Genomic DNA, 27,390 nt, shown 5'->3' on the forward strand with positions numbered 1-27,390 from the left:
TAGTCCATAGGGTCGCAAAGAGTTGGACACGACTGAAGCGACTGAGCACACACACAAGGTAAGACCAACCTGAGAGGATGGTTGATTCACTTGGTTGCCTCGGCTCCTTTTGTGAGTGTGTCAGATAGTTAAGTCCTTCTTACCATCAGTGAAGCCAGGTTTGACAGTTTGATTCATCAATATATATTTATGGGCTATTTAGGTAATTTTTATTGAAGTGTGACTTTATTTTTAAAAGTAGTATAGGGAGAAACTTGTAGAAATATTTGAAAATTTTGTTTACTAGAGTTATAGTCTCGACTATAATACCATCATCTTAAATGGAATGAACTTTAGAACAGAAGCATGATCATTTGTATTCGAGACCTGAATGCTCTGCAGAAGCATTTCAAGGATCTCTTTCTACAGAAAAGTAAAGGAGAGGGTAAAGGCTTGACTCAGAAGAGCTGGTCTGTACCTCAGTGTTTTTCTTCTTCAGTTCAGGCTCCTCTGATGAAAAGGAACATCAAGAAGGAGCTCCTTATTCCTAGAAAAAGAGTGGGCATGTACATACTATGTAGATCACAAAACAAATGTCTATAGCAATGACTTTTCTTGGTTGTCTCCATTGTGTACATGTTATTAAACTTTTGTTTGATTTTCTCTTGTTTAAAAAAAAAAAATGCCTGTGGTTACCCGAGGGTATTTGTTTGAAAGGGTAACTTGGGATATCTAGTTCCACTATTTTTATCATGGAGTCATGATCAAAGTCTCCAATGGGAGGGAACATGAAATAAAATGAATATTTTTTTTTTTTTTGCAGTTCCGTTCTCTGAACATGGTCTCTGAGTGTCTTTTCTCATTGATAAATGGAGATGATATGTTTGCTACATTTGCGAAAATGCAGCAAAAAAGTTACCTGGTCTGGCTGTTTAGCAGAATTTACCTCTACTCATTCATCAGCCTTTTTATATACATGATTTTAAGTCTTTTCATTGCACTGATCACTGATACATATGAAACAATTAAGGTAGGTTCATCAAGAACCTCAAGGAGTGACATTTTCCTAGAACTTGTAGAGAGTCAATAAAATACAGTACCTAATGGGGAGGAGATCAATGGAATGGTAATTTCTTCTGAGTAGAGAAAAAGGACTTCAATTTTAGATCCCAAGAAACAGAATTTCTAGAATGTTGAAAGTTTTGTCTTTGAGTAACTGTGTTTTCAAACAAGCTTTCTAATCTTTTATTAGCATTGTAAGGATCATTAGGTATTGGGTAAGTGAAACATGACATTTCAGATGGTCAAAATTTTGTGGGGAGCTTTTAAAATCCAATTTTCATGAAGAAAAATTGACCTCTTTATTTGAAGTGTGCTGTAACTGAATGCATCATTCTGCTAGGCCCTCCTTTCTTGGGATCACCCCAGAGGCCTGGTCTCCAGAACAGTCAAGGAACTGATAGGTCAAGAACTCGCCATGTATATGTTCCACATTTAGGAGCATGATTTGAAAAGATGTTATCATTTAGTCGCTCAGTTGTGTCCGACTCAATCACTAATACTATTATTCACACTGGATTTTAAAAGTCAGTTTGAGCCCTTTAAAATATGGAAAGGCAGAATAAATATCCATATGTATTCAAATTTCTAATAACCTTCCCACATGGCGCTAGTGGCTCAAGAACCCATCTGCTAATGCAGGAGATGTAGGAGACTTGGGTTCGATCCCTGGGTTGGGAACATCCCCTGGAGAAGGAAATGGCAATCCACTCCAGTATTCTTGCCTGTAGAATCCCATGGACGGAAGAGCCTGGTGGGCTACAGTCCATAGGGTTGCAAAGAGTCGGACACGACTGAAGCAGCTTGGCCTGCACATACACGTTAATAGTAGCATGTTAGATATATTATTGGCATGCTGCTGCTACTGCTGCTAAGTCGCTTCAGTCGACTGAAATGGAAGGGTCTATGCCAATAAGACATTGGCATAGACCCTTGCATTTGGGGACTTCTGTTTCTGAACATGAGAGGGGTAATGAAACATGATGCCATGTGAATAGATAAAGAGAAAGACAATCAAGAGTTGATGGATTATATATTGGTAATTACAAATACCTTGTTTAGGCAACTAGGGCTGTGATTTCATTCTTACTGAATCAGGTGTCAAGAACTGACTGTCCTCAATGCTCACTTGACCGACTTGCTTAGAGTCACCAAGGAGACTGGAAAGAATGTAGTTGTACCTGTCCAAATCCCTTCCCACAGTGCTCTAAAAGCTCACTGCCTTCACCTCTGCATGTAGAAAGCTATATGTTCAAGGGTGATGATATCTGAGGTCTCAAAGAGTAACGTGAATGGACAGCTCTTGACACAAGCCTATGACTCTTAGTTTAGATGTTAACCTCTTTCCGTGGACTCAGGGCACTTGTCACATGGGCGAGTCCTTTCTGATCCTTTCTGGCCCAGGGCCCATTCTTGGGATCTTAGATCCCCAAACTGAAATAAATATTAGACCCTTATATAAATCTCTCTGTCTGGAAGAGAGACTCCAAAAGGCTGTGCAGGCTGGGTTTTCCCTGGAAGGAGGTCTCAGATTCAGATTCAACATGTCCATTTCAGGTTGACTCAGACCACGAAAGAGAGCCCAGGAGGGCACTGCAGAATCTTAGACCCACTTTTCCTTAGGCAAACCTAAGAGTGGCTCAAGAGGCTCCATCGCCATGAAAATACGTGGAAGCGAGTGAACTATCCCTTTAGAAAAATCCCTACCTAACCCACCCCTGTGGGTTTCCCAGGTGGCACTAGGGGTAAAGAACCTATCTGCCAATGCAGGTAGATGTAAGAGATGCAAGTTCGATCCCTGGGTTGGGATGATCCTCTGGAGGAGGGCATGATAATCCACTCTAGTATTCCATGGAGAATCCCATGGACAGAGGAGCCTGACCATAGAGTCGCACAGAGTTGGACATGACTGAAGCGACTTAGCATGCATCCCACCCCTGTAGCCAAATGATCCACTCTGAATTTGAAATAAAGCTGTTCTCAAGGGACTTATTAATGAAAACTTTTTTTTTTTAATTCTCCTGTATAGCAGTACCAACAAGATGGCTTTCCTGAGACTGAACTTCGTATATTTATATCAGAGTGCAAAGATCTGCCTAATTCTGGAAAGTACCGATTAGAAGAAGACAATCCAGTATCTATATTCTGCTGTTGTAAAAAGTAGCTGTTAGGCTAATCTGTGCTCTGGAGAGAATATGTTACGTAAATGAGTTGGGAGATAAAAATAGGTATTTTAATATCAGATGTAGTATGTCTGAAGACTACTATTATGAGCAAATTGATGACTATAATTCATCAAGAACTGTGTTTATATTTTTAGAGCAATATTTAATGTCTATAGCTTTGTGCTAGGTTTATTTAAAAAAAAAACACTTTGATGAGGGAAACTGTTGGATTCTTTTCCTGTTTATTTTTCCAGTTTTAGAATATGTTTTCCATACCGTTCTTTACTCTTGCTTCCAGTTATTTTGACTGTGCTGACTGTGTCATCAGTAGAAACAGTGCTTGGTCTGATGTCAGCCAAGTCACTAACCCTGGCCTGGACCATTCTCAGTGATCATCTGAGAGACAGGATGGTTGCTGTCTATCCAGTAATCATTGGTGGCTCAGATGGTAAAGAATCTGCCTGCAGTGCAGACCTAGGTTCAATCCCTGGGTGGGGAAGATGCCCTAGAGTAAGAAATGGCAACACAGTCTAGTATTCTTGCCTGGAAAATTCCATGGACCAGAGGAGCCTGGTGGGCTATAGTCCATGGGCTCGCAAGAGTTGGACACGACTGAGTGACTTTAACTTTCAAAAGAATGAGAAAGAAAAAAATCACCAGCTAACAGTCACATATTTGGTTCTGAAGGACAACTGTTATTTGATACTGTTTTGATTTCTAGAGAAGATCAGATTTTTTGGTACTCATGTATAGGTTTTCTCCTTTCCTATAGTATTAAAAGACAAAGCTGAAAGAGTATTCTATATATCTATGAAAATTAAAGTGCATACCAAATTCATATTCAATCCCACAAGGATTGATTTATTGATACTTGCACAGCCTTGTGAAAAGTACATGATGCACCAGGTCCCTTGGGGGCACATTCATTCTCACAGAAAAGAGTAGCATTTCAGGGTCACTAATCGCAGTTTCATGGGGAGAAGTTCTATAACTGACATCAAAAATATTTTGGAAAACAATTATGTTCAAAATTTAAAAATAAATGGGAAATGTATGCCTTAAAAAGACACAAAACCAGTCTCCACTCCTTGCAGACTGCTGATTAGAAGCTTCAGGGATTTTCACAATGTAAGTCTTTGTTTTGTGTGCTATTTATCCATACAGAAATTAATTCAATGATGTGATGTACAATAAAGGTTTTCTGAAAGCAAGCTCTTTTTTTTCAAGGAAATTGATTTGTTAATTTTTTATTTTAAGGGCTAAATGAAGGTAACCTCAAGACACTGGAATCTTATTGTTTTAACACAATAACATTCATAATAATGACTCTAGGTGTCAAAATGTGAGATTCTGCAATAATAAGCTATTTTGTAGTACCTATGGCAATGGCAATCCACTCCAGTACTCTTGCCTGGAAAATCCTATGGATGGAGGAGCGTGGTAGGCTTCAGTCCATGGGGTTGCGAAGAGTCAGACACGACTGAGTGACTTCACTTTCACTTTTCACTTTCATGCATTGGAGAAGGAAATGGCAACCCACTCCAGTGCTCTTGCCTGGAGAATCCCAGGGATGGCAGAGCCTGGTGGGCTGCCATCTATGGGGTCGCACAGAGTCGGACATGACTGAAGTGACTTAGCAGCAGCATGGCTTTAAAAAACTAGAAATCTAATCTCTGGGTGAATTTTTTTTTTAATCTTCATTGTAATATTTGTGTCACAGTCATTTTTGGAATTTGCTGGAATGCATTGAGTTTTGAGATTGTATTCATTATCTGACAGATACTTCTTTTTACCCCTTAAGAAGTTTTTGGATTAGCAGTAATATTTCAGTGGAAATGTGAGACCGCTGACTTACTGCTCTGAGGTTTTGCTTTGCCCTGAGGTCACTATGTTCCTCCTGTGGAAATACAGCCAATGACTTGGCACCTTCACATCTTTCTCCTGATTGTCCAAGCTTTCTTATTGTCAGGAATCCATGATAAACTCCAAGGCCTAATTTTTAGTAATCATCCCCATGATCTTAGCTGGAAAACTTCTAAGTTTCTCACCATTAGGTAGGATATGGGCTGTAGATTTTTCACAGGTGTCCTTAATCAATTGAAGCCATTTCTCTCTGGTCCTAGTTTGCCGACAATTTTTAAACTCATGATTGAGTATTGGATTTTGTCAAATGAATTATTGGCATCTATTGATATTATTGTGATTTTTATTTTTTTTTGAGCTCACTGATATGATGAAGTACATTAGTTTGAGTTTAGAATGTTGAACTAACTTTGCATACCTGGAATAAATCCCACTTGGTTGTGGTCTTTGATTATTTTTATTCATTGTTGTATTCAATTTGCTCATCTTTTTTGTTGAGGATTTTGCATCTATGTTCATGAGAGAGATTGGTGTGTAGCTTTTTTGTTTGTAACATCTTTATCTTTTTTTGTTATCAGGGTAATGCTAGCTTCATAGAATAAGTTAGGAAGTATGATCTCTGCTTCTATCTTCTGGAAGAGATTATAGAGAACTGGTATAATTTCTTCCTTAAATGTTTGGTAGAATTTACCAGTGAACCCATCTGGATTGGTGCTTTCTGCTTCAGAAGATTATTAATTATTGATTCAATTTCTTTAATAGACGTAGGCCTATTGGATTGTCTATTTCTTCTTGTAGCCCAGGAATAGATCCGCATCAATATAGTCAACCGATCTTTGACAAGGAGCAAAGGCAATACAGTTGAGCAAAGACAGTATTTTTCGCAAATGGAACAACTGGATATTTACATACAAGAAAATGAACCTTGACATAGACTTTACATCTGTCACAAAAATTAACTCAAAATGGATCATAGTTGTATATGTAAAACTGTAAGATTCCTGAAAAAAAAAAAAAATAGAAAAATCTGGATGGCCTTGGGTTTGGCAACAACTTTCTAAATATAACATCAGAGGTACAATCCATGAAAGGAAAATGCCTTATTGAAAGTGAAAAACAATGCCAATTGTGAATTAATTTACTAGTTTAGAATGGTCAAGATTGGGTACTTAGAAACAATAATTTATATCTTCACATGTGTGATATTTACAGCTCTCAGCCATCTGACTCCAACTATCCTTCAGTCCCACACTGCCCGCCTCTTGTCCATCCCCAATTCCCTCAAACACTCTGTTTAAACATTTCCTAGAACCTTGCTACTTAAAAAGTGATGGGTGGACCAGCAGTATCAGCAGCATCTTCTAGATAGAAATGCAAACCCTCAAATCCTATTCCAGGCAGATCCACTGAATCAGAGTCTGTTTATATCAATTTGCTGATATAAAAAAGTGTTATCCCAGTTTACGGTCCCCTTCTAAAGGGACTGTGGTTCCTAGTGGAGTCCTAACATTTTGAAGTGAAGGGTTGTCCCTTTATAGTGGCTTTGTTTGTTACAAATCTTTTTACCTTGTTTTGGGGTATAGACGATTAACAAGTGATAGTTTCAGGTGAACAGCGAAGGGACTCAGCCATACATATACATATCCATTCTCCCCCAAACCCCTCCCATCCAGGCTGCCTACAGTGGCTTTTGTTTTTAATTAAAAAGGCTTAAAAATTCTTTCAGTTCAGTTCAGTTCAGTCGCTCAGTCATGTCCGACTCTTTGCAACCCCATGAATTGCAGCATGCCAGGCCTCCCTGTCCATCACAAACTCCCAGAGTTCACTCAGACTCACGTCCATCGAGTCAGTGATACCATCCAGCCATCTCATCCTCTGTCATCCCCTTCTCCTGCCCCCAATCCCTCCCAGCATCAGGGTCTTTTCCAATGAGTCAACTCTTCGCATGAGGTGGCCAAAGTACTGGAGTTTCAGCTTCAGCATCATTCCCTCCAGAGAGATCCCAGGGCTGATCTCCTTCAGAATGGACTGGTTGGATCTCCTTGCAGTCCAAGGGACTCTCAAGAGTCTTCTCCAACACCACAGTTCAAAAGCATCAATTCTTCGGCGCTCAGCCTTCTTCACAGTCCAACTCTCACATCCATACATGACCACAGGAAAACCATAGCCTTGACTAGATGGACCTTTGTTGGCAAATTCTTTAGCATAAAAATTATATATATAGATATATATCTGTATAAATATAATATTTCTTACAACATAAACTTCCTTCAACACTCTCCAACCAAGCTACAGTCTGCCTCTTTACACCAGCGTCCACGTCCTTCCCACAAGGACAGTGCTGCAACATCTCCTCTCCTTCGAAAAAGGAACCACACCACTGCTGCACCCACCTGCAGGGACTGTGAACACACAAACAGGATCTTCCAAGTCTGTCTATACCCAGTGGGTACCTCTAATGAAAGGCTCTAAACTCGGGCTTTTGCCCAATGGCCTATTGAAAGTGACTTTTGAAAGTGGTGTAAAGAAACAGTGTTGCCTGCCATTTCAGTTCTACAAGGATCAAGCCATGGACAGTGTACCTTGAGGGGAATTCAAGATGATGAAAAATAGCTTTCTGGGCTTGGTTTTATCTAGATAGTTAAGATATATATCTAAGTCAGTGACCCCAGATTCTTCTCATACATATAAAAGCACTAAGATCATTAACTTGTTTGTTCTTTATGATTAGCAGTGATCTTTGAATGTTCACCCACCCCAGCAAAAAATTCATGCACATTCTGGCTCTTCCCCTACCTCCTACTGAAATGAAGCACGATCCTAAGGAGACCCAAATAATAATAATGTAGCCATTAAGCATAGTCAGAGACCTTTAGTTCCTTCTCAAGGGCTATAGATAATATTCTGAGCCATAGCCTGTGAGCTCTCTTATAGATACTGAAACTCCTACCAGGAGGAAGAAGTTACCTCCATGATGACCAGACTCTGTCCATGACATAAGCTGCCACAATTCCGAGAACTGGCCTCAAAGTGAAAACAAACCCACCCTGGAACTGAAGATTAACTGTACCTAGAACAATCAAGATGATGTTGGTCAGACCACTGATGACCAATTTCAAGATGACTGCCAGAGCTGAGTGAACTGCTTTTGCAGGTAGCCCCTTTCACTCTGGAAAAGCTCTTGCCCTTGATTATGTGGGGAGGGGGAGCTGGCCTTTGGACAGGTGTTCTCTTCCCCACCCAACAGGGCATCAGAAATAAAGCAAACTCCATCATCCTGGCCTGTTGATTGGCTTTTGAGCTGTGAGCAGCCACACCCCGCTTTCGGTCACGCTGTTAGTCAGACACGACTGAGTGACTGAGCATACACATATGCCTTAGCACCTCAGAGCTATCTGATGGGCTGTTTCCTGCACTATTGTCCTCAGTAAAGTCCTCAAACAAAATTTAACTCCCAACTTTTGAGTCCTGTTCTTTTCTTTCTGTGGACAAGGGGGTAAATTATGTATCCTTTTATATATGTTATATGTGTTCAGTTGCTTCAGTTGTGTCTGACTCTGCAACCCTATGGACTGTAGTCCACCAGGCTCCTTGTCCATGGGATTTCCTGGCAAGAATACTGGAGTAGGTTACCATTTCCTTCTCCAGGGGATCTTCCCCATCCAGGGATCAAACCTGCCTGTCTTGCACTGCAGGCAGATTCTTTACGGCTGAGCCACCAGAGAGACCCTTTATATATATTACATACTTCCAACTGCTTCTATCTGGAGATGCATATTGGCAGAATATTCTTTGCCCAAGGTAAACCCAAAGACCTTTTAAACAGTCACGAATTTGAACAGCCTGGACCTCTCAGACTTTGCTGCTCATAGGAATAGGGTCCCTTGGAAAAGAAGCTATTGGCCGGTTGGGACTTCCAAGGCAATATAACCCTCAGCTGAAAGTGGCATTTGGGTAAGTAACCGTGACCCTCCTTTCCAAGATTCATGTCCCGTTTCCAACAGGCGTCCTCCTTAGAAGCTCTGGGAGGGCAGAGCAACAGTGGATGCAGACCAGCACGTGGTCTTATCTGGGGGTCCTCAGTGCTCAGCCCTGGGCTTGGCATTCGTTGAAAGTGTCCCTGGTCTTGAACGCATCAAAATACAAATGACTTTTAAAATGGTCAAAGGACGGATGTCAGAATCAAAAGAATGCAGAAATCAAGGAAGAATAGAGTCAGGCGCCCCGGAGGACAGGGAGTGCGCAGCCCAGCCGCCCGGGGGCGGTGTGGAGGGCGTGGCGGCTGCCCAGCGTTCCACCGCCCGCGCCGCTTTTGAAGGTGCTTCTCCGCACTACAGCCCGGCCAGCCACTCAGGAGGCCGCCTTCTCCCGCCGCTCCGGGCAGCACCATGGCTCGCGACGTGGAGGCGCTGGACCTGCCGGCGTGGAGCAGGGCCTCAGGTCCGTCCCAGGGGCCCCAGTGCAGGTCAGTACCCTGGGGGCGATCGCCGTGGGGGCCCCCTCCATCCTGCGGTCGCTCTTCGGGAGGCCCACAGACACCCTTCCTCGAGCTGCTCTCCTCCTTGCGTCTCCTGGCGCTCGCACCTCTGCTCCGGGGGCTCGGAGGCCGGCTGGCGCGGAAAAAGTGCTCCAGGACACCAAGTTGAGACGCTCTCCGGACGTGCTCCAGCCTGGAGCTTGGAGACCTGGCGGAGGTGGGGATTCGCGGCGGGGCGGGACGCCTGGCCACGCGCCCCTCTCCCCAAGGCTTACGCCGACCAGCCTGGCTCCCAGCCGCCAGAGCCGCACGAGCGACCCCGCGACTCCGTGTGCCTGCTCTCCGACCCGGGTCCGCGCGCACCGGGCGGCTGGTGGAAGAGTAAGAGAGAGGGGCTAAACGGAGGGGGCCCCCTAGGAGCGGATCTGACTTCAGCGGAGGCGGTCTCGCAAAGCCGAAACGCGTGCATTGAACTATTTCGCCTACTCCAAACCCCGAGAACAGTGGAAAGTTTTGAAGGTGCAGGCATGGGCGGGCAGCCCTATCCTTTTCCCCAGGTCAGAAAGCCAGAGGAAAGATCAGGTGTTTCCAGGTTAACCGTCAGATGAGGCGCCTGAGCTGTGTCTTTCTAGATACTGGACTCTGAAGAAATCCTCATCAAGTAGATGACTTTCCTGTTCTAGACTAGAGCTTTCTTGCTGCCTTGCTTATAGACTGCTTGCAGTTAGTTAAACCAGGCTGGGCTTTGCCTTCCGGAACAAACAGGCCTTTTCCTCAGGTGGGAGGGTTACAGTGTGGTTAACCCCAGTTCCTCTGCCTGTATGAAAAGGCGTACAGTTCAGACCCGTGGCTCTGCCAGGGGGCCCCACCTTCTCGGTCAGAGTTCCAACCACCCAGCCGTGCAGCTGAGCCTGGGAGGTGCGGACAAACAGGCCTTCGCTCCCCTTTTAATGATCGCAAAACAAATACAGTGGTAGGTTGTTAAATTTTCTTAAAATAGTGCGGAGACATTCCTGACTGTCCTGCGTGGCGCTCTCCATATTATTACAAATGAACTTAATTCTAGCAAGGAAAGCCAGAATTCGTGGGAAGGATTTACTTCATTTCTGGTCGCTGTCCAGATACGTATTTACCTAATTCCAAGTAACTCTGGTATGTATTTTTTTAGACTTTGACAGACCAATTTTGAAGTAGACGACAAAATTTTGGTGCAGCTTTTCTTGACAATCTGATACCCGTGAATGCCACATCGAAATAACTGAGTATCACGTAATTTATAGGGGCTTCCGAGGTGGTACTAGCGGTTAAGAACTGGCCTGCCAATGTAGAAAATGGTAGGTTTGTTCCCTGGGTTGGGAGGATCTCCTGGAGGAGGGCATGGCAACCCACTCCAGTATTCTTGAGAAGAATCCCCATGGACAGAGGAGTCTGGTGGGCTACAGTCCACAGGTTCACAAATGGTTGGACACAACTAAAGCAACTTCGCATGCACACATGTAATTTATAAACTCTCTCTCTTAATGCTGTTTATTTTTAATAAAGCAGATAGATAGAAATTAAACACTGCTTCCATCTACCATAGCCCTAAAATCCTTGTTGTAAACGTAGGGAGCAAGTTGATCCTGGGTTTATTTACTATCTTTTGCTTGGGCCGATGAACAGACTTGTGCTTATGATGGGTATGTTGTGTATAATCTTTATTTCTTAAGTTCACTTTAGTTTTTTTCTTAGCATATTTCCTTCAGGAATTAAATGGTTTTCTCATGTCCAGTGAGTATCTTCAGAAAGTCCCATTCTTAGAGAACACATACTTGGGTGCACACATAAATAGGTTTTGAAGGGATTCTGATTTGAAATATACATATGTCCGGTTGTGCAGTACCAGTGGCACAGAGGATTTTGTTTCATCTCAAACAGAATGGAAGGTGCAGTCAGTAAGAAAGAGGTAGGAAAGGCTGTCTATGGATGTTAGGATGCAAATTCTGATGTGTTATGTTGAGGGGATTAACTATCTTGTTCTTGCAGAGGTGGGGTGTGAACTTCGCACGTCAGAAGTGTGTGTCCACAGAGATGCTCATCATCTCTGTGATTCACTAACCACATAGCACAAGTTTGGGGGAACCTGGTATCTCCTTCTGAATGAGGTTTTAGCTCATCTTCCTCTTCATACTTTAAGAGAAGTTAAACTCCCATTACTGTGAACTCTTGTTTCTACTTTAGAATTGTGCTCATTCGCCCAGTCATGTCCAATTCTTTGTCACCCTTTGGACTGTGGCCTGCCAGGCTCCTCTGTCCATGGGATTTTTCAGGCAAGAATACTGGAGTGGGTTGCCGTTTTATCCTTGGGGGATCTTCTCACTCCAGGGATTGAACCCGAGTCTTCTGCATCTCCTGCGTTGCATGTGGATTCTTTACCTGCTGAGCCATTAGGAAGCCCACTTTAGTAAACCTGCCATAAATCAGACCCTGTGGTTTGGACCCTTTAAAAACAGGCACATTTCCCACACATCTCCTGACCATTTTCATGCAGAGGCCATCATAATAGTGCAAATTTCTCCTGCACATAAAAGCTGGTAAATCCTGATGAAGTGTTTGAGGAGGCCACATCCTCCTCCTTTTCTCCCAAGGAAGGGCATATCAAAAATGTTTTTAACAGTAAGATGATACATGTGAAATGTCTTAATGAAGCAAGTAGGAAGAATGGGGAGACAAGTAATGTACAAAGTGGCAGAGAATACAGAACTGAAAGTCAGGGGTGATCATATATGTCAGCTAATCTCTTTGACTAGGTCTCTATCCGTGAAGTGAAACCTAGAATAAGATAATTCTTGAAACTTAGTGCAAAAACAGGTCGGTTCTTGTGGCTACAATTTTTCTAGTGGCCAAAGAAAACCCTTTTGGCTCTGAAAGTTGAAAGTGGAATCTTCTTTGAGACTGGGCTGCTCTCTTTAGCTGAGGCTTGGAGTCCAAGCCCTACGTGTCTGTTCCTAAGAATGAGATCACCCTTCAGTGAGTTCTTACATCATGTGTTCTGAGCTTCATAGAGAAAAGTAATTGTATTTCCAGACTTCATTTTCTTTATCAAACTGCAATATTCTTCTCAGTACCAAATGTGTAAAGCCATGTTTTGGTTTGTTTACCTATTTGTTTGCTTTGGCAGTCACCCAGGGTTTTTTCTTCCCACTTTCCCCAGCCTGCCTCCAGCTGAGCTTTTACTCGATTCTGAGCTTTGGCTCCACCTCCTTTTCCCTGCGTGAGGAGAGCTTTTCGGATATGTTGCCCATAGATATTTATTCCCCCTCAGCTGGGAAGACTGCTTCCTTTTTTCTCCTTTGAAGCTTGTGTTTTGTTATCTCCCCTTGAATACATCTAGTGATTTTAGCCTAAAACATTTATCATATAAGAGTTAGTGACTAGTGAGGCTAAAGACTCTGGAAAGTTGTCCTCGGTATAATTCCAAAAGACCCACAGTTTAAAGGGTGGGCTTAAAAAAAAAAAATCCTATCACCTATAGCAACTAGAGGGAGTTGCTAGAGAGAGCGTGAATCTAGGGTCTCCTCAACTGGCACTGAGGTGGGCTTGTCCAAAGATAAGGTAAACTCATCCCATTGTTTGAGGAAAAATGGTAAATTATAATTTTGTTGTTGTTGCTGTTTAGTCGTTGTGTCCGACTCTTTGTGACCCCATGGGCTGTAGCCCAACAGATTCCTCTGTCCACAGGATTTCCCAGGCAAGAATACTAGAGTGGCTTGCCATTTCCTTCTCCAGGGGATCTTCCCAGCCCAGGGATCAAACCTGTGCCTCCTGTGTTGGCAGGCGGATTCTTTACTTCTGAGCCACCAAGGAAGCCCAATTATAACTTTAGTTATAACTTTATTACTTCTTTTAATGTTCCTTCTCCTTAGGGAGAGTCATCAGCATGACCCTGTTATATCAAGCACTTACTGAAAATGTTAGAGAAACCAAAATGTAGGCAATAGTGTAATTGCAGTCATCTTTTCCAACTTTCATTGCATTTGGAATCCTGTGGTGGCTCAGACGGTAAAGCGTCTGCCTGCAGTGCAGGAGGCCTGGGTTCGATCCCTGGGTTGGGAAGATCCACCGGAGAAGGAAATGGCAACCCACTTCAGGATTCTTGCCTGGAAAGTTCCATGGACTGAGGAGCCTGGTAGGCTACAGTCCATGGGGTCGCAAAGAGTCGACTGAGCGACTTCACTTTCACTTTCTTTGCTTAGAAATGGAGTTTTGCTTTGCTTTTCTCTCTGACATGGAGAGCTGATTCTTCAGGCTGTGTTTTCAGAATACATGTTCAGAACGAGCATTTTGAAAACGCCAAGCCCTAGTTCTGCTTTCCTGCTGACCTGAGGCAGCAAAGTAATGATGGGAGATGATTTTATGGGAACTTGGTGGCACAGTTGTCTTTAGGGAAATTCCTGAAAGTTGTAGCATGCTCATCTTTTATGGGTGACAGGAAAACGAAAAGCCCCTAGTCTTTTTTCCGGGTATTTCTCAGAATTAGAATGACCAAGTCATTTTTGTTTTGAGTGCTGTGCTGAGAAGGTAACTATGGTTTCTTTCTCTGACTTTTTTTTTTAAACTTACTTTAATTGGGGTCCAGCTACCCTAGAGCCTGAGCTATCTGGACATCTTTCTCTTTTTCTCTCTTCTGAGCTTAGCAAATCTTGAGAAAATAAGTTCATTATAGGAACTAGAGTCAAAAAATAAACAAACAAACAAAACCCATGTGGAAGTTTGGGATTGGGTTAAAATCTTCTATCTGCCAGATCTCCTAGGACATTCACCCTAGGGTCAGCATGATCATTGCTGTAGAAACCCCGAATTTTAGTCTGCATTTACTTCCCCTGATTCTCCTCCTCCTATCCACTGCTCACAAGCTAAGGACAGGGAAATATTGGATTATCTGATATGTGTTATTAGGCTCTGTGAAATAGCTTATTTTAACTCAGAATGATAACTCGAGAATTCATGTTAATCACCCCAAATCAAGAAAATATGGAAAACTTAAAGAAGAAAATTAATATTACCTATGATACTACTTCACAGAGATTACTAAAAAATTTTTTTCTGGTTTATGCACTTTTAGACTTTTTAAATGTCTACATATAGCAATAAATGTCCACATTTTTGGAAAAATGGGATCTCAATATGTTTATTTTGTAACTTTGAAGAAATCTAACAGTATGTCATAGACATCTTTAAGTCAATACAGAGTTACAAAGAGGTTTGCAGTGAACGTTTTTTGTAACCGTGTTTTTGACTAGTTATTTAAACATTTGTGATCTAAATCCATAGAGTTTTAATTCCAAGATCACAGACACTCTTCTGATCTCATTCTCTTCTACTGCCAAGTGTCCTTCTTTACATTTCCTTTCAATAGATGGTTTGTGTGGGTGTGTTATTGATAAATAAAATTGAAGATAGATTTTAACCATTGTGACTGTTAGTAAGTTTGTTGTTAAATGACCATTGGCTTGTTCCAATCCCTTATATGTAACAGGATAAATGTTGAGTTGACCTTCCCTTATTAATAATCTGGAGCTCTCTACAGGTAACGGATAGTAAGCTTTTGCCTGTTTAAATATAATGTAGACATTTTTTCCCCCTAGTCTTTTTAATTTCTTAAAGTCATAACTTTTTGTGTTAAGATCTGTCAGTTATTTTCATTGGCTTCTGAACTTTCTCATACTTAGAGAGGCATGTTAAATTATATTTTAAAAAATCCTATCTTATGGTTCTATCAAATTTATTTTTAAAATGTGCCTAAGTTTTATTTTTGCATTTGGTTTGAGGGAGGACTCTAGCTTTCTCTCTCCCCAGTGGATCACAAATTTTCAAAACAATTCATTGAATAATTCATTCTTTGGACAGACTTCAGGAATATTAATTGAAACAAAATAAGTTTTTTATCAGCAAACCAAGCAACTAAACTACCTAAAACCCTCTAATATATCTTGGCTAAGATATTTTCAGTATATTTTAAATTTAATTTTTTGTATCAATGATTTTAGATTTTCTATTAGATTTTTTTATTTGTTGTTATTTTATTATTGTTATTATTATTTGATCTTAATGGGTGCTGGCCAAGGAAAAGTTCACACAATTAGGATTGTCATCTTTTTTCACTGACTCATTTCTTTTTTCCAAAAAATATTCACTGAGCATCAATCATGTGTTACCTACTCTGCGGTATTCTGGGAATATAGTCATAAGCAAGACTGGGTCTTTATGAAGTTCTCTTGTAGGGAAGACCAAAACAAAGATTTCAAAGTCAGTTATGAAGGAAATTAACTGATGAGAGAGGCTGTGGAGAAGTCCTATTTTAACAAAGTGATCAAGGAGCCCACTCTGAAGAGGTGTCGCTTGAGCTAAGAAGTGAAGGTGAGAAGAATCTGGATGTGTGGCGAGTCGAGGGGATGGCAGAAGGGTAGGTGAAGTGGCAAGTGCACATGCCCAGAGCTGGGAGGGAGGTCTAGTGGGGTGGCGAGGAAGGGGAAGACAGGGTATGGGAAGGAATGGGCAGGGAACTTTTAGGCCATGGCAGGAGGGCTGGATTTCAGTCTGAGAGCAGGGGGAAGCCACTACAGGGTAGAGGAGTGATGTCTGCCTTACACTTTCAGACTTCCTCCTCTGGCTACTATGTGGAAAACTGGGAAACTGGCATAGTTTTCTGGTGAGGGATGATGATGCTGGGACCAGGGAGTCTGCAGTGGGTGTAGAGAGAAGGGAGCCACTCCACATTGTGTTTTGAAGGAAGACTTGCTCAAGTAGGTGTGAGGGTTGAAGAAGAGGAAAAATCAAAGCGTGACTCTGCAGCAAAAGTTCCTGTATTTTGCTGCATGTTAGAATTGCCTGGAAAGCTTATCAAAATCTCTATGCCCAGTTTATACCTGTGGGTGTGCTAAGTTGCTTCATTCGTGTCCAACTCTTTGCGACCCTATGGACTGTAACCCACTGGGCTCCTCTGTGGATGGGATTCTCCAGGCAAGAATACTGGAGTGAGTTGCCATACTCTCCTCCAGGGGATGTTCCCAACCCAGGGATTGAACCTGCATCCCTTACGTCTCCTGCACTAGCAGGTGGGTTCTTTACCACTAGCTCCACCTGGCTTATACCTGGTCACCAATTAAATCAGAATGTCTTGGCACTGAAACCTTTAAAAAATCCCCAGATGATGATTGTGCAGCCAATGTGGAGGACCACTGACAGAATGAGGGTTTGCAGCTGAGACATCTGGATGCATGGATGTAATCATGGTGTTGAGCACATGTGCAGAGAAGAGGGTGGAGGAACCTATTAGTCATGTGGGTGGAGTTTCAAGGAAGAGCTTGGCTAAGGGAGCCTGTTTGAGAGAGACATTTGCTGGAGATGCGAATGTGAAAGTCCACATCGTGTAGATAATATTTAAAGCCGCAGGACTCCATGAACTCTTCTGGAAGAGAGGATAGAGGAGCTCTGGGCTGTGTGTCCTGATGAGGCACTCTGGCATCTGGAAGTCAGAAGGAAGAGAAGCCAGTAAAGGAGACAAAGAGAAGCTCAGTAAGGGAGGGAGAAAACTAGGGCAGTGGGATGTCCTAGAAGTGGAGAGATGAGGTTGTTCCAGGTGTTCAGCTGGATCAAGTGCTGCTGAGCCACCAAGCTGAGGCCTGAGAAGTGGCCATGGAATCTGCAGCAGGAGATGGTTCCCTCTGAGCAGGTCCAGAATGGAGACCCAGTGTTTGCTCTAGAGAATCTGAAGCACAAAAGTACCTCGACAACATTAAATGCTGGGTTCATTCCATCACGTGTCTTTATTTGTTTTTTCCTTCTCATTTCAATAACATGACCATTTAGAAGTTTCCTAAATTTATGGCATAGGGTGCTGTGGTCTGCCAAATTGTCACACTTTTAAATAGGAGAAATTATGTTGGAAACATTAGTTTATTTGAATATGCCATTTTCCCCCTTCATTCCTGACCATCTTATAGGCCATTGCTCTTTAAGAAATACTAATTCAGGGATCAAGAAGGAACACTGGACAAGGATTCTTATGGTATTCTTGGATCCGATTCTTATTCTAAATTGGATTTTTATAGCTAAGGGCAAATTGCAGCCCCTGGGCACGTTAGTTGCCTTGTTTGTGAAATGAAGAAATATGAACAGGTAATCTCTAAGGTAAGGAGTTCAAACTGGGTGCACATTAGAATCACTTGGGGAGCTTTTTAAAAGCCCCAGTGTGCAGGCTGCATCCACACCAATCAGGCCAGAATCTCTGAGGGGAGAAGCGGGGTATCGTACTTCTGAGGTGCCCCAGGTGACGTGGTGTGCAACCAGGTGTGGAAACAATAATCTAGCTCTGATACTGAATTATTCTGTCCTTGGTATACATGCATTCCTGCCCTCAAAATCAGGAAGAGGGGAGGAATGAATAGAGAGTGGATGGCAACAAACAGTGTCTGTCCTGGGGGATCTCAGACTTCCTCACATAGGAAGGGATTGAAGGCTGCTCTCCACAAAAATGAAGGGGTAAAGAAAGAGGTGGAGATGGAATCCAGGAAATGTGGAATCCAATTTGGGAAGGAGGCAAAGGAAATTTCCAAATTGATGGCCCCTGAAAAGGGGTTAGAAAGCAACCCATGTAGCTGGAGGGTTTCCCTGGTGGCTCAGACTTTGCCTGCAGTGAAGGACACCTGGGTTCGATTCCTTGGTTGGGAAGATCCCCTGGAGAAGGAAATGACAACCCGCTCCAGTATTCTTACCTGGAGAATCCCATGGACAGAGGAGCCTGGTGGGCCCCAGTCCATGGCATTGCAAAGAGTCGGACACGACTGAGCAACTAAAACACACGTAGTTGGAATAGGAGGATGAGGGCGACAGGAATGATATCTCTGGAGAAGAGAGTTGACAGGATGCCCAGCTTGGCTGACTGTACTGAAAAGGAGCTGGCAGATTCATCAGAGTTTGATGCTAAAGCCCTGGTTGGTATGTGGAAAACTAAGCAAATGAGGGAAAAGGCAGTTAACTCCAGAAAGAAAATTTTGTAAGTGAGAATGTAAAATCCCAGTGTACTGATGGCTCAACTCTAAAGAGTATTTGCATACTCACTTCATAAGTTCTGAATATTAATTTATCCAAAATTTTTATCAAAACTTTGTTGGGAAGATGAGTGGGGAGGTAAACTGTGTATGTTGCCTGGTGGGGGGCAGCTATAAGAGCTATATCCTTATTTCCCTCAGTAGGATATAAATTGATAATATCCCAAAGAGAAAAGAATTATGGAATAATATTATTTAGAAATATTAAAGTAAATAGAAACAACAAAACCCCAAATAAAAGTGGTTGTCCCTAAGGGGCAGAACCAGGAATGTGGTTCATTGTAGTCCATTTAAAATTATGTACACAATTAAGTTGAGGGGGGAAATGACTGGGACCAGATCCTGGAGAGCTACCCAGATGTCAGTTCCTCGAAGGAATCCTGGTAGTACTCTTCACTGTGAAGGGGATGCAGGAAGAAGGATAGATTTGGGAAATGAGCTACAGAGATGTCAGTTCCTGGAAGGCAGCCTGGTAGTATTGTTCACTGTTATGAGGATGCAGGAAGAAGGATAGATTTGGAAACTGGTTCACCCTACTTCCCCTGCCCTATCCTCTGTGACTAGGAGGTACTAGTTGTGAGTTAGCAAAAACATTCTTCTCGTACTGCTGCATGATACATGATATCTATATAGATATGATAAGAGAAGGTTGCCTGTCAGTGTTATTTTCCATTTATTTGTTGGAGCCAGAGGAATAAACATCAATTTCTCTCAACATCAGCTGGAATAACAAAAGAGCAACCACATCTCAGTGGGGCTGCAGTTCTGAAACGCTCAAGAAATCCTCCCAAATATTTTTGATAACTTATCCCCATCAGTTAAAAGAACATCTACTCTATCTGAATGGATATTTACTTATATATTGTATGTAAAACTCTTGAGAGTCCCTTGGACTGCAAGGAGATCCAACCAGTCAATCCTAAAAGAAATCGGTTCTGAATATTCATTGAAAGGACTGGTGCTGAAGCTGAAACTCCAATACTTTGGCCAGCTGATGTGAAGAACTGACTCATTTGAAAAGACCCTGATCCTGGGAAAGATTGAAGGTGGGAGGAGAAGGCGATGACAGAGAATGAGATGGTTGATGATATCATTGGCTCAATGGACATGAGTTTGAATAAAATCCAGGAGTTAGTAATGGACAGGGAAGCGTAGAGTACTGCAGTCCATGGGGCTGCAAAGAGTTGGACACCACTGAGCGACTCAACTGAACTGAACTGAAAACCATATATACTATAAGACAGGTAAAACGAGCATTTTAAGGGATGCGACTGATAAGGGTGTTAAAAAGAATTGCTAAGTGTAGTGACTTTATGGTATGATTATCATTCACAACATCATTATATAATGTCTTAGGGTACAATATATACACTTAGGGCCAGGTTCATCACGTAACAATAGTAGATTTTGTTAGCATTTTAAATACTCTCTTGATAAATCTATTTATTTCCCAACTTTTTTTCAGATCAGATTTTCATTTCATCTTTTTTTAAACTCATGGCCAACCAATGTTGTGTTAGGGAAATGTTAGCTCTCCCATTTTCTTGATGTAAATTTAGATTTACATTAGTTTTACAAGGAGTCTGATGTTTTGCAAGAATCTTTATTCCCTTGCTCATTTTACGAGAATTAACTAAAGTGGATAATATACTCCAACAAATGCTTAAGTGGGCTCATATAAACCCTAAGTGGTGGGAATGTGCTGTAACCAATTTAGGGCGCCACCTGCTCTGGGAACCTGCACTCTCCCCTCATATTGCCTCCTGTACTTAAGTGAAATACATGCATCTGACTTTCTGCCCATGTGAGGGTATCTTAAGTGTATAATTCATACACTGAAACTTGTAAATCTTAACTTCTCTTTGCTCGGTTAATACACTTAGAAGCCCTAGCCCTGTCTTCTCCACTGTTATCCCAGTGGACAGTCTTGCATACCTTCCTTGCGTGTTTACACCCCACTTTGGAGGTCACTGCAGTAGAAAACAAGCTTTCATACCTCTTTTTGAGTAGGGCGAGGGCCTTCCACAGAGAAGGCGGTGGCACCCCACTCCAGTACTCTTGCCTGGAAAATCCCATGGACGGAGGAGCCTGGTAGGCTGCAGTCCATGGGGTCTCGAAGAGTCGGACATGACTGAGCGACTTCACTTTCACTTTTCACTTTCATGCATTGGAGAAGGAAATGACAACCCACTCCAATGTTCTTGCCTGGAGAATCCCAGGGACGAGGGAGCCTGATGGGCTGCCGTCTATGGGGTCGCACAGAGTCGGACATGACTGAAGTGACTTAGCAGCAATAGCAGCAGCAAGGGCCTTACAAGCTGAAAAGAAGTAGCAGTCTGAGCTGGTTAGCATATTTACTGAGCAAATTGTGCTCATGGGAACAAGGTACCATCACTGAAACTGATATGTGTATTTTTCCAAGGCAAAGGTCAAAAACCTTCACAGGTTCCTTGGGGGTTTACGATCCTAGCAAGGTTAAAAATTGCTGATAATTTGTTCTGTTTTGTTATTTTTCAAAACTTCAAGCTTCCATCAACTCTTTTGGCTGTTGATTTGCTAAAGTTGGAATTGCCCTTGGTCATATGATTGCCTTAAAATATGGTCATATGCATGCCCTTTGTGTAAAACCCTTCACCTACTGGGAGAACTAGGGAAAATCCACAAATTTAGAAGAATAGGTCAAGAAAGAACCTTCAGAAATGTAGAGTTTAGAAAGCTTACACATTTGCATTTTCCTTGAGATACCAGAATTTTTTAACCTAAGTATCATTAATATTCTTTTCTGTATTTCTATCATTCTGTCATTAGTTGATCATATTTGACTAATACTAGCTTCCAGGTGGCTCAGTAGTAAAGAATCCCCCTGCCAATGCAAGAGATGCAGAAGACATGGGTTCAATCCCTGAGTCAGGAAGACCATCTGGAGGAGGAAATGGCAACTCACTCCAGTATTCTTGCCTGGAGAATCCCATGGACAGAGGAGCCTGGCAGGGTCGCAAAGAGTGGGACATGACTGAGCAACTAAGCATACATGTGTCTCTACCAGTGTACATTCTGTGCACATCCTGTATTTCAGCTGTTGGCTCCTGTATGCTTGAGGGGAAAGGTTTCCATGCTGCCCTTTTCATTTTTCTTTTTCTTTTCCTTAGTGCTAGGAGTACTGCAGTTATTCTCTAAACGTGTGTTCAGTTGCTGTGTCGTGTCCAACCAGCCTCCTCTATCCATAGGATTTTTCAGGCAAGAATATTGCAGTGGGTTGTATTTCCTTCCCCAGGGTATCTTCCCCTCCCCAGGGATTGAACCCACATCTCCTTCACTGGCAGGCAGATTCTTTACTGCTGAACCATCAGGGAAGCCCTATTGTCTACCTCAGTGAAAAATGTCAGGAAGGATACAGGAGTGTGAATAATTTAACACCACAAGTGATCCCCATGATCATTATCTGGTACTTTGCCCTTTTTTTCTTGCCCAAAACTTATCTTCTTTAATTAGTTTTATTAGTTTAATTTTAATGTCAAATACCATTTCTTGAACATTTAGTGGCCATATTAATTGAAACCAGCAGCTGGAAGAATTACTTGAAGCCTCTTGGAGCAGTTGGGGTGCATCAATTTCCTTTTGTCTGTTCCAGGGCCCTCAATGAATACTTCAGTTTGAGCACTTAACACATTTTATTGTACTCTTATCTCTTCACATTTCTCCCTTCCACTGGACTGAGCTCCTGGCAGGCAGGAGAAGGTCTCTGGCAGAGCTTGGCTCACAGCTATTCACCAAGCACTTGACCTACTGCCCCTGTATTTCCACCACTGTTTTCCAGAAAGCAACCTCCTGTACAGGGTTTCTCACACTGGGGACTGGGGGTATGTTCTAGGGAGGAGTTTCCATGGCCTTATTTTCAGGGTGCTATCACAACTTTGCAGATGCCCTTTTCATTTTATTAAGTGAAAAGACATTGTGAATCATCAGGATGAATACATTAGCTGCACGGAGCCACTGAAGTGATGGTGGTAAATACTAAAGCCCGCAAGGCTTCCACAGGCGTGTTCTCAGGGGTCTAAAGTTTCCTGTTGGAGACTGTGGCTCTCAGGCACAGTTAAGATGTCACCTTATTCTTAGAAATGCCTCCCTCAATGCTTCTTGTCGAGAGCCCTGTAGCATCTACCACTCCATGTATTTAGGACACGTAATGGGATTCCTTCTCTGGCTTTCTGAATCTGTCTCCCTTGCTTCCATGATACATTTTTTTTCTTTTGAAAAAATTTATTATTTAATTGGAGGATAATTGCTTTACAATATTGTGTTGGCTTCTGCCGTACAACAATGTGAATCAGCCATAAGTACATATATGTCTTCTTGAACCTTCCCCCACCCACCCCCCACCCCATCCCACCCTCTGCTGCTGCTGCTGCTGCTGCTAAGTCGTTTCAGTCGTGTCTGACTATGCGACCCCATGGACTGCAGCGTACCAGGCTCCTCTGTCCATGGGATTTTCCAGGCAAGAGTACTGGAGTGGGGCACCACTGCCTTCTCCATCCCACCCTCTGCTGCTACTGCTGCTGCTGCTAAGTCACTTCAGTCGTGTCCAACTCTGTGCGACCCCACAGACGGCAGCCCACCCTCTAGGTTGTCACAAAGTACTGGGTTGAGCTCCCTGTGTTGTAGAGCAACTTCCAATTGGCTATCTGTTTTACACATGGTAATGTATTAATATATGTTTCAATTCTACTCTCTCAGTTCATCCCACTCTCTGCTTTCCTACCTTGCTGTGTCCAAAGTCTGTTCTCTGTGTCTGCATCTCTATTTCTGTCCTGCAAATAAGTTCATCAGTACTATTTTTCTAGATTCCATATAGTACAGCATCCACTGAGCTGATTGATAACTTACACATTTGTATTAACAAGTCTGTCTCTCCTATTGGATGCTGAACATCTGAGCTTCAGGGAACCTATTTATCTTTATGTCCTAAGAACCCAGTACAGTCGCTCAGCACAGCAAGTGCTCAGTAATTTGGTTAGATGGAATCAGGACATAACTATAGCAGGTGCAGGGAAAACACATTTAAAAAGTCTTCTTATTCTTTTGAAATGAGACTCATTTTGGTCATTGATTTTTCATTTCTAAAAGTTTTTTTTTCCCTCAAGATTTTCTTACAGATATTTTAACCTCTATGTGTTTTTGAATGTGGTAAGCATGGTTGTTTTTTAACCTGTGTCTGAGTCTGATGTGCTTGGCTCTGCTTCTGCTGTTTCTAAGTTGCTGTTTTGTGCTGCTTGGTTTCCTCGTGGGCCTGGTATGTCTTAGTACCTGTTGGTCCATGTGCCTTATAAGCTATTTGTTGGAGCTCCCCAAGTCCCAGGATGAGCATCTAGAGAGGTCTACATGTGTTTGCCAGGAGAGGGAGGGCAATTCCAGTCTGAAGTTCCCTGAACCAAGCAAGCTGACAGTTTGACCCTGGGTCACCCAGGCACGAGGCTCGAAGGATTGGGTTGTGACCCTCATTTCTCAGTATGGGTCCCTGCCCTCCTCTCCGTCTTCCTCTCTCCTTCCTTCCCCCGCTCCCTCCCAACTTCCTTCCTTCTTCCCCTCTTCTTTCCAGCAAAATAACCTGGCCTATTAATTCTGGAAATAGGAAGTCTAAAAATCAACTTAAAAATAGAAAATCATTAGCAACTGAATATAAGCCTTAAAAAGTCTTAAGATAACTCTTAATATAGTTTTTTTTTTAGCATCTCTTTTTTTTTGAGTTTCTTTTAAGTTTGTTAGTCAAGCTACATAAGTCATAAATCAATATAAAATATCATTACAATATTTCAGGTGAAAAGATCCCCAAGAATGACCCCCAATTATAAACATTTTCTGAGAAATGAGTAGCTTGAATGATGGCTAAACTTAATAGAATTTATTTATTAAACTTACCATCAAGACATTTCTTGTTTCAAGAAACAGAAATGAACTTAAAGAGGCCTAAGTCCCAAATTTGTTGACTCAATTTGAAAGTCTTGGATGGCTTCAGGCACAGCTGGCTCCAGGAACTCAGACACTGTCATTAGGCAATCTTGTCTGTTCTTTGTTAGCTCCACTCCTTGGCAAGCTCTCCTACAATGGCTTCCAGAAGAGATGGTTAAAATGGCTTCTAGGAATTCTAGACTCAGTCTATGCTTTAGGTCTATGATCCCCAGACTTTGCTGATTATGCATTCATCAGTAAAAGTTAAGCACATATCCCCAATGTGTATATATTTGTTTATATTAATAAAATATATGCTACTATATTACCACTGTTATTTTATATATTGTCAGTAGAGCTCAGTTTTTCTGTTTTGAAGATGAAGACTAAAATAGAAGTACTAATGTTTTCTGTTCTCCCAATGGATGTTTTGCACAGCCCGCTTTAGGGACTACTTAGTGGAAAGACTACATCTCTTCCATTGGTTATAATTACAGTCCTGTGTCCACATCTCATTGCTTCTCTTTGGCCTCGGTTCAGTCATGTGCCCCATTTCTGAGTTCAGAGTCCTTGAAATAGTAAAAGCAAAATGTTTCTAATGTATGAGATGCCAGAAATATCTGACTAGGCATAAATAGAGAGATGATATATTAACTTTAAAGTGATTTATAGTTTGAAAGCTTATAATTACTGAGGCTCCATGGCTCAGTCATGTCTGACTCTTTGTGACCTCATGCACTGTAGCCCACCAGGCTCCTCTCTCTATGGAATTTTCCAGGCAAGAATATTGGAATGGGTTGTCATTTCCTACTCCAAGGATGCAGATATTTCTGACCCAGAGACTGAACCTGCATCTCTTGCACCTCCTGCCTTGGCAAGCAGATTCTTTCCACTGTGCCATCTGGGAAGCCCCCATAATCACTGATATATCATGCAAGATACAGTCTTTTCAGAACAGAGTTACAAAACAGAGATTCTCTATTTCTCGTAACAATTTAATTCTAGTAGTCTGTGCTAAATTTCTGGGATTTCAAACCTAGAATATCATGAAAGTATTCCATTTAGTTATTGTTCATACTCTAGTAACGTGTGAATGGTATATATTAAGATGTTGGAATTAACAAGTCTTGCAAATAAAATCCTGTTTTTATAATTTTGATAGTGGCCATTTGGAACAAGATGGATAGCTATATGTAAAGGCAAGTGATAGAGGATCCTGAATCATTTTCAGATTTCTAAAGTGAAAAGGATTTCACTGTTTAGAGAGAGTTTTGCTTTAAAGAGTGGGTAAAATATGTGAATGGAAAGTATTCTTCAGGAGATTTCAGGCTGTTCAGTGTATTTAAAAATTGATCTTTGCAGAGACACAATGGCTCATATTGATTCTGAGGTGAAAGAAGAATGTCTGAGAGAAGACCTGAGGTTTTACTTCATGAACCCTTGTGAAAAATTCCGAGCCAGACAACAGATTCCATGGAAAATGGGTTTGCAGATTTTGAAGATAGTCATGGTCACCACACAGGTAAATGATATTATCAGTTCATTTGTTTTTTATTCTTCCCCCAAGTTGAAACTGTTTTTCCATGTTCTGCCACTTGACTTTTGTCCTGAAAAGGCCACACACTCATGTTCATAAACCTCTAAAATTATGTTGACTCTGGAGGGCAGATGGTAGGTTGAAGTTCAGTTTAGATGACGACTTTGTTTTAGTAAGGGGCTTTGAGGTCATCTCTCACGGGTTGTGTAAATATAGATAGTGTTAGATCTGAAGTGGGTAGGGTTTCTATATCTGAATGAGGCACAAGGCTGGTGAAGGCTGCCTGGCCCAAAGTGATCTGTGTTCTTGAAATCTTTCATCTTTCTTCAAATATATCTAATTTAAATATACTTTTGAAGTCTGCATTTCAGACCATTTTGATTTTGGATTTACAGAATGCTAGTAATGCTAAGTTTTCATCAGAAGCTAAATGCTTAAGTAAACACTCCTCAACCTTACCCACGCCCCACCTACCTCCCCAGGCAGGCCTGGGTAAGGTGGGGGAGTGTTTGCTTAGGCACTTAGGAGTATATCAGGAGTGTATAAAGGCTGCACTGGGACTTTTTGCTCAAATTGAAATTGTTAAGTATTTTATTATCAATATCACAGCAGTCACCCAAGTTGTCATCTAGTTTTGGGGCCTGAACCAGTTTTAGGGAGGCTTCTCTGTATGTAATTATATTTGAAACATGTGTCCTTTAAAAAACAGTACTGATTTGGAATATTAGGCTCCATGAGCAAATAATCATTCTGTCATCAGTGTAAGTGTTTTTAAAGATTTGATTTCCGGAACACAAAAATAAATAGCTTCCTAAAAATAGCTCCATATGCTTTAGAAATGAGAGAGGTGGTTCCTGCCATAACGAAAGTTGCATCTTTATTCTTTATTCATAAAGAGGTCTTGTTACTGCATGACATGCCGCACCAGCTCATCACATTTTAGGGTAAGCAAGCTACTTCCAAAGAAACAAAGATGAGAGGCAGGGTCACTCTTAAATGTACATGCTTAGATTTTTTTTCTTTGAAATTTTTTTTCATTTTAATTCTTGGTTTTGAAGTTTTAATTTTGGCAGCCTATAAAGTAGTGCATTGTTAGTATAACTTGGAAGAAGAAATAATGTTCCCTTTTGCCATTTGGTTAATTTTAATTGTTCCCCAATTACTTCTCTTGCCAAACTAGCTTTCAAGTTTTTGATCTATTAATATTATTAATATTCTAACTCACCTAGGCATAAAATATCATCACCCTCTTTGACTTACCTTTTTGGTCCT

General features: G+C 41.8%; 2 protein-coding genes across 6 annotated transcripts in view; both read left to right on the plus strand.

Moving 5' to 3' along the window:
• Positions 1-4,925, plus strand: part of MCOLN3 (mucolipin TRP cation channel 3) — a 35,605-nt gene extending 30,680 nt beyond the window's left edge. For 3 of the 5 annotated variants that reach the window (XM_070367763.1, XM_070367762.1, XM_005888446.2), the window contains exons 12-13: positions 803-1,009; positions 3,068-4,921. In XM_070367763.1, the coding sequence (XP_070223864.1) occupies positions 803-1,009; positions 3,068-3,202 (342 nt within the window). In that variant the 3' untranslated portion in view covers positions 3,203-4,921. Of the gene's footprint in view, positions 1-802; positions 1,010-3,067 lie in introns of all 5 variants that reach the window. The other 2 variants (XM_005888447.3, XM_070367764.1) reach the window with 2 other exon arrangements.
• Positions 4,926-9,389: 4,464 nt separating this feature from the next.
• MCOLN2 (mucolipin TRP cation channel 2) overlaps positions 9,390-27,390 on the plus strand; it is a 68,023-nt gene continuing 50,022 nt past the window's right edge. Inside the window, exons 1-2 of the mRNA XM_070367765.1 lie at positions 9,390-9,531; positions 25,944-26,103. Of these exons, the coding sequence (XP_070223866.1) occupies positions 9,455-9,531; positions 25,944-26,103 (237 nt within the window). The 5' untranslated portion in view covers positions 9,390-9,454. The remainder of the gene's footprint in view (positions 9,532-25,943; positions 26,104-27,390) is intronic.

Source organism: Bos mutus, chromosome 3, assembly GCF_027580195.1.
Source record: "Bos mutus isolate GX-2022 chromosome 3, NWIPB_WYAK_1.1, whole genome shotgun sequence".
NCBI classification, from domain to species: domain Eukaryota; kingdom Metazoa; phylum Chordata; class Mammalia; order Artiodactyla; family Bovidae; genus Bos; species Bos mutus.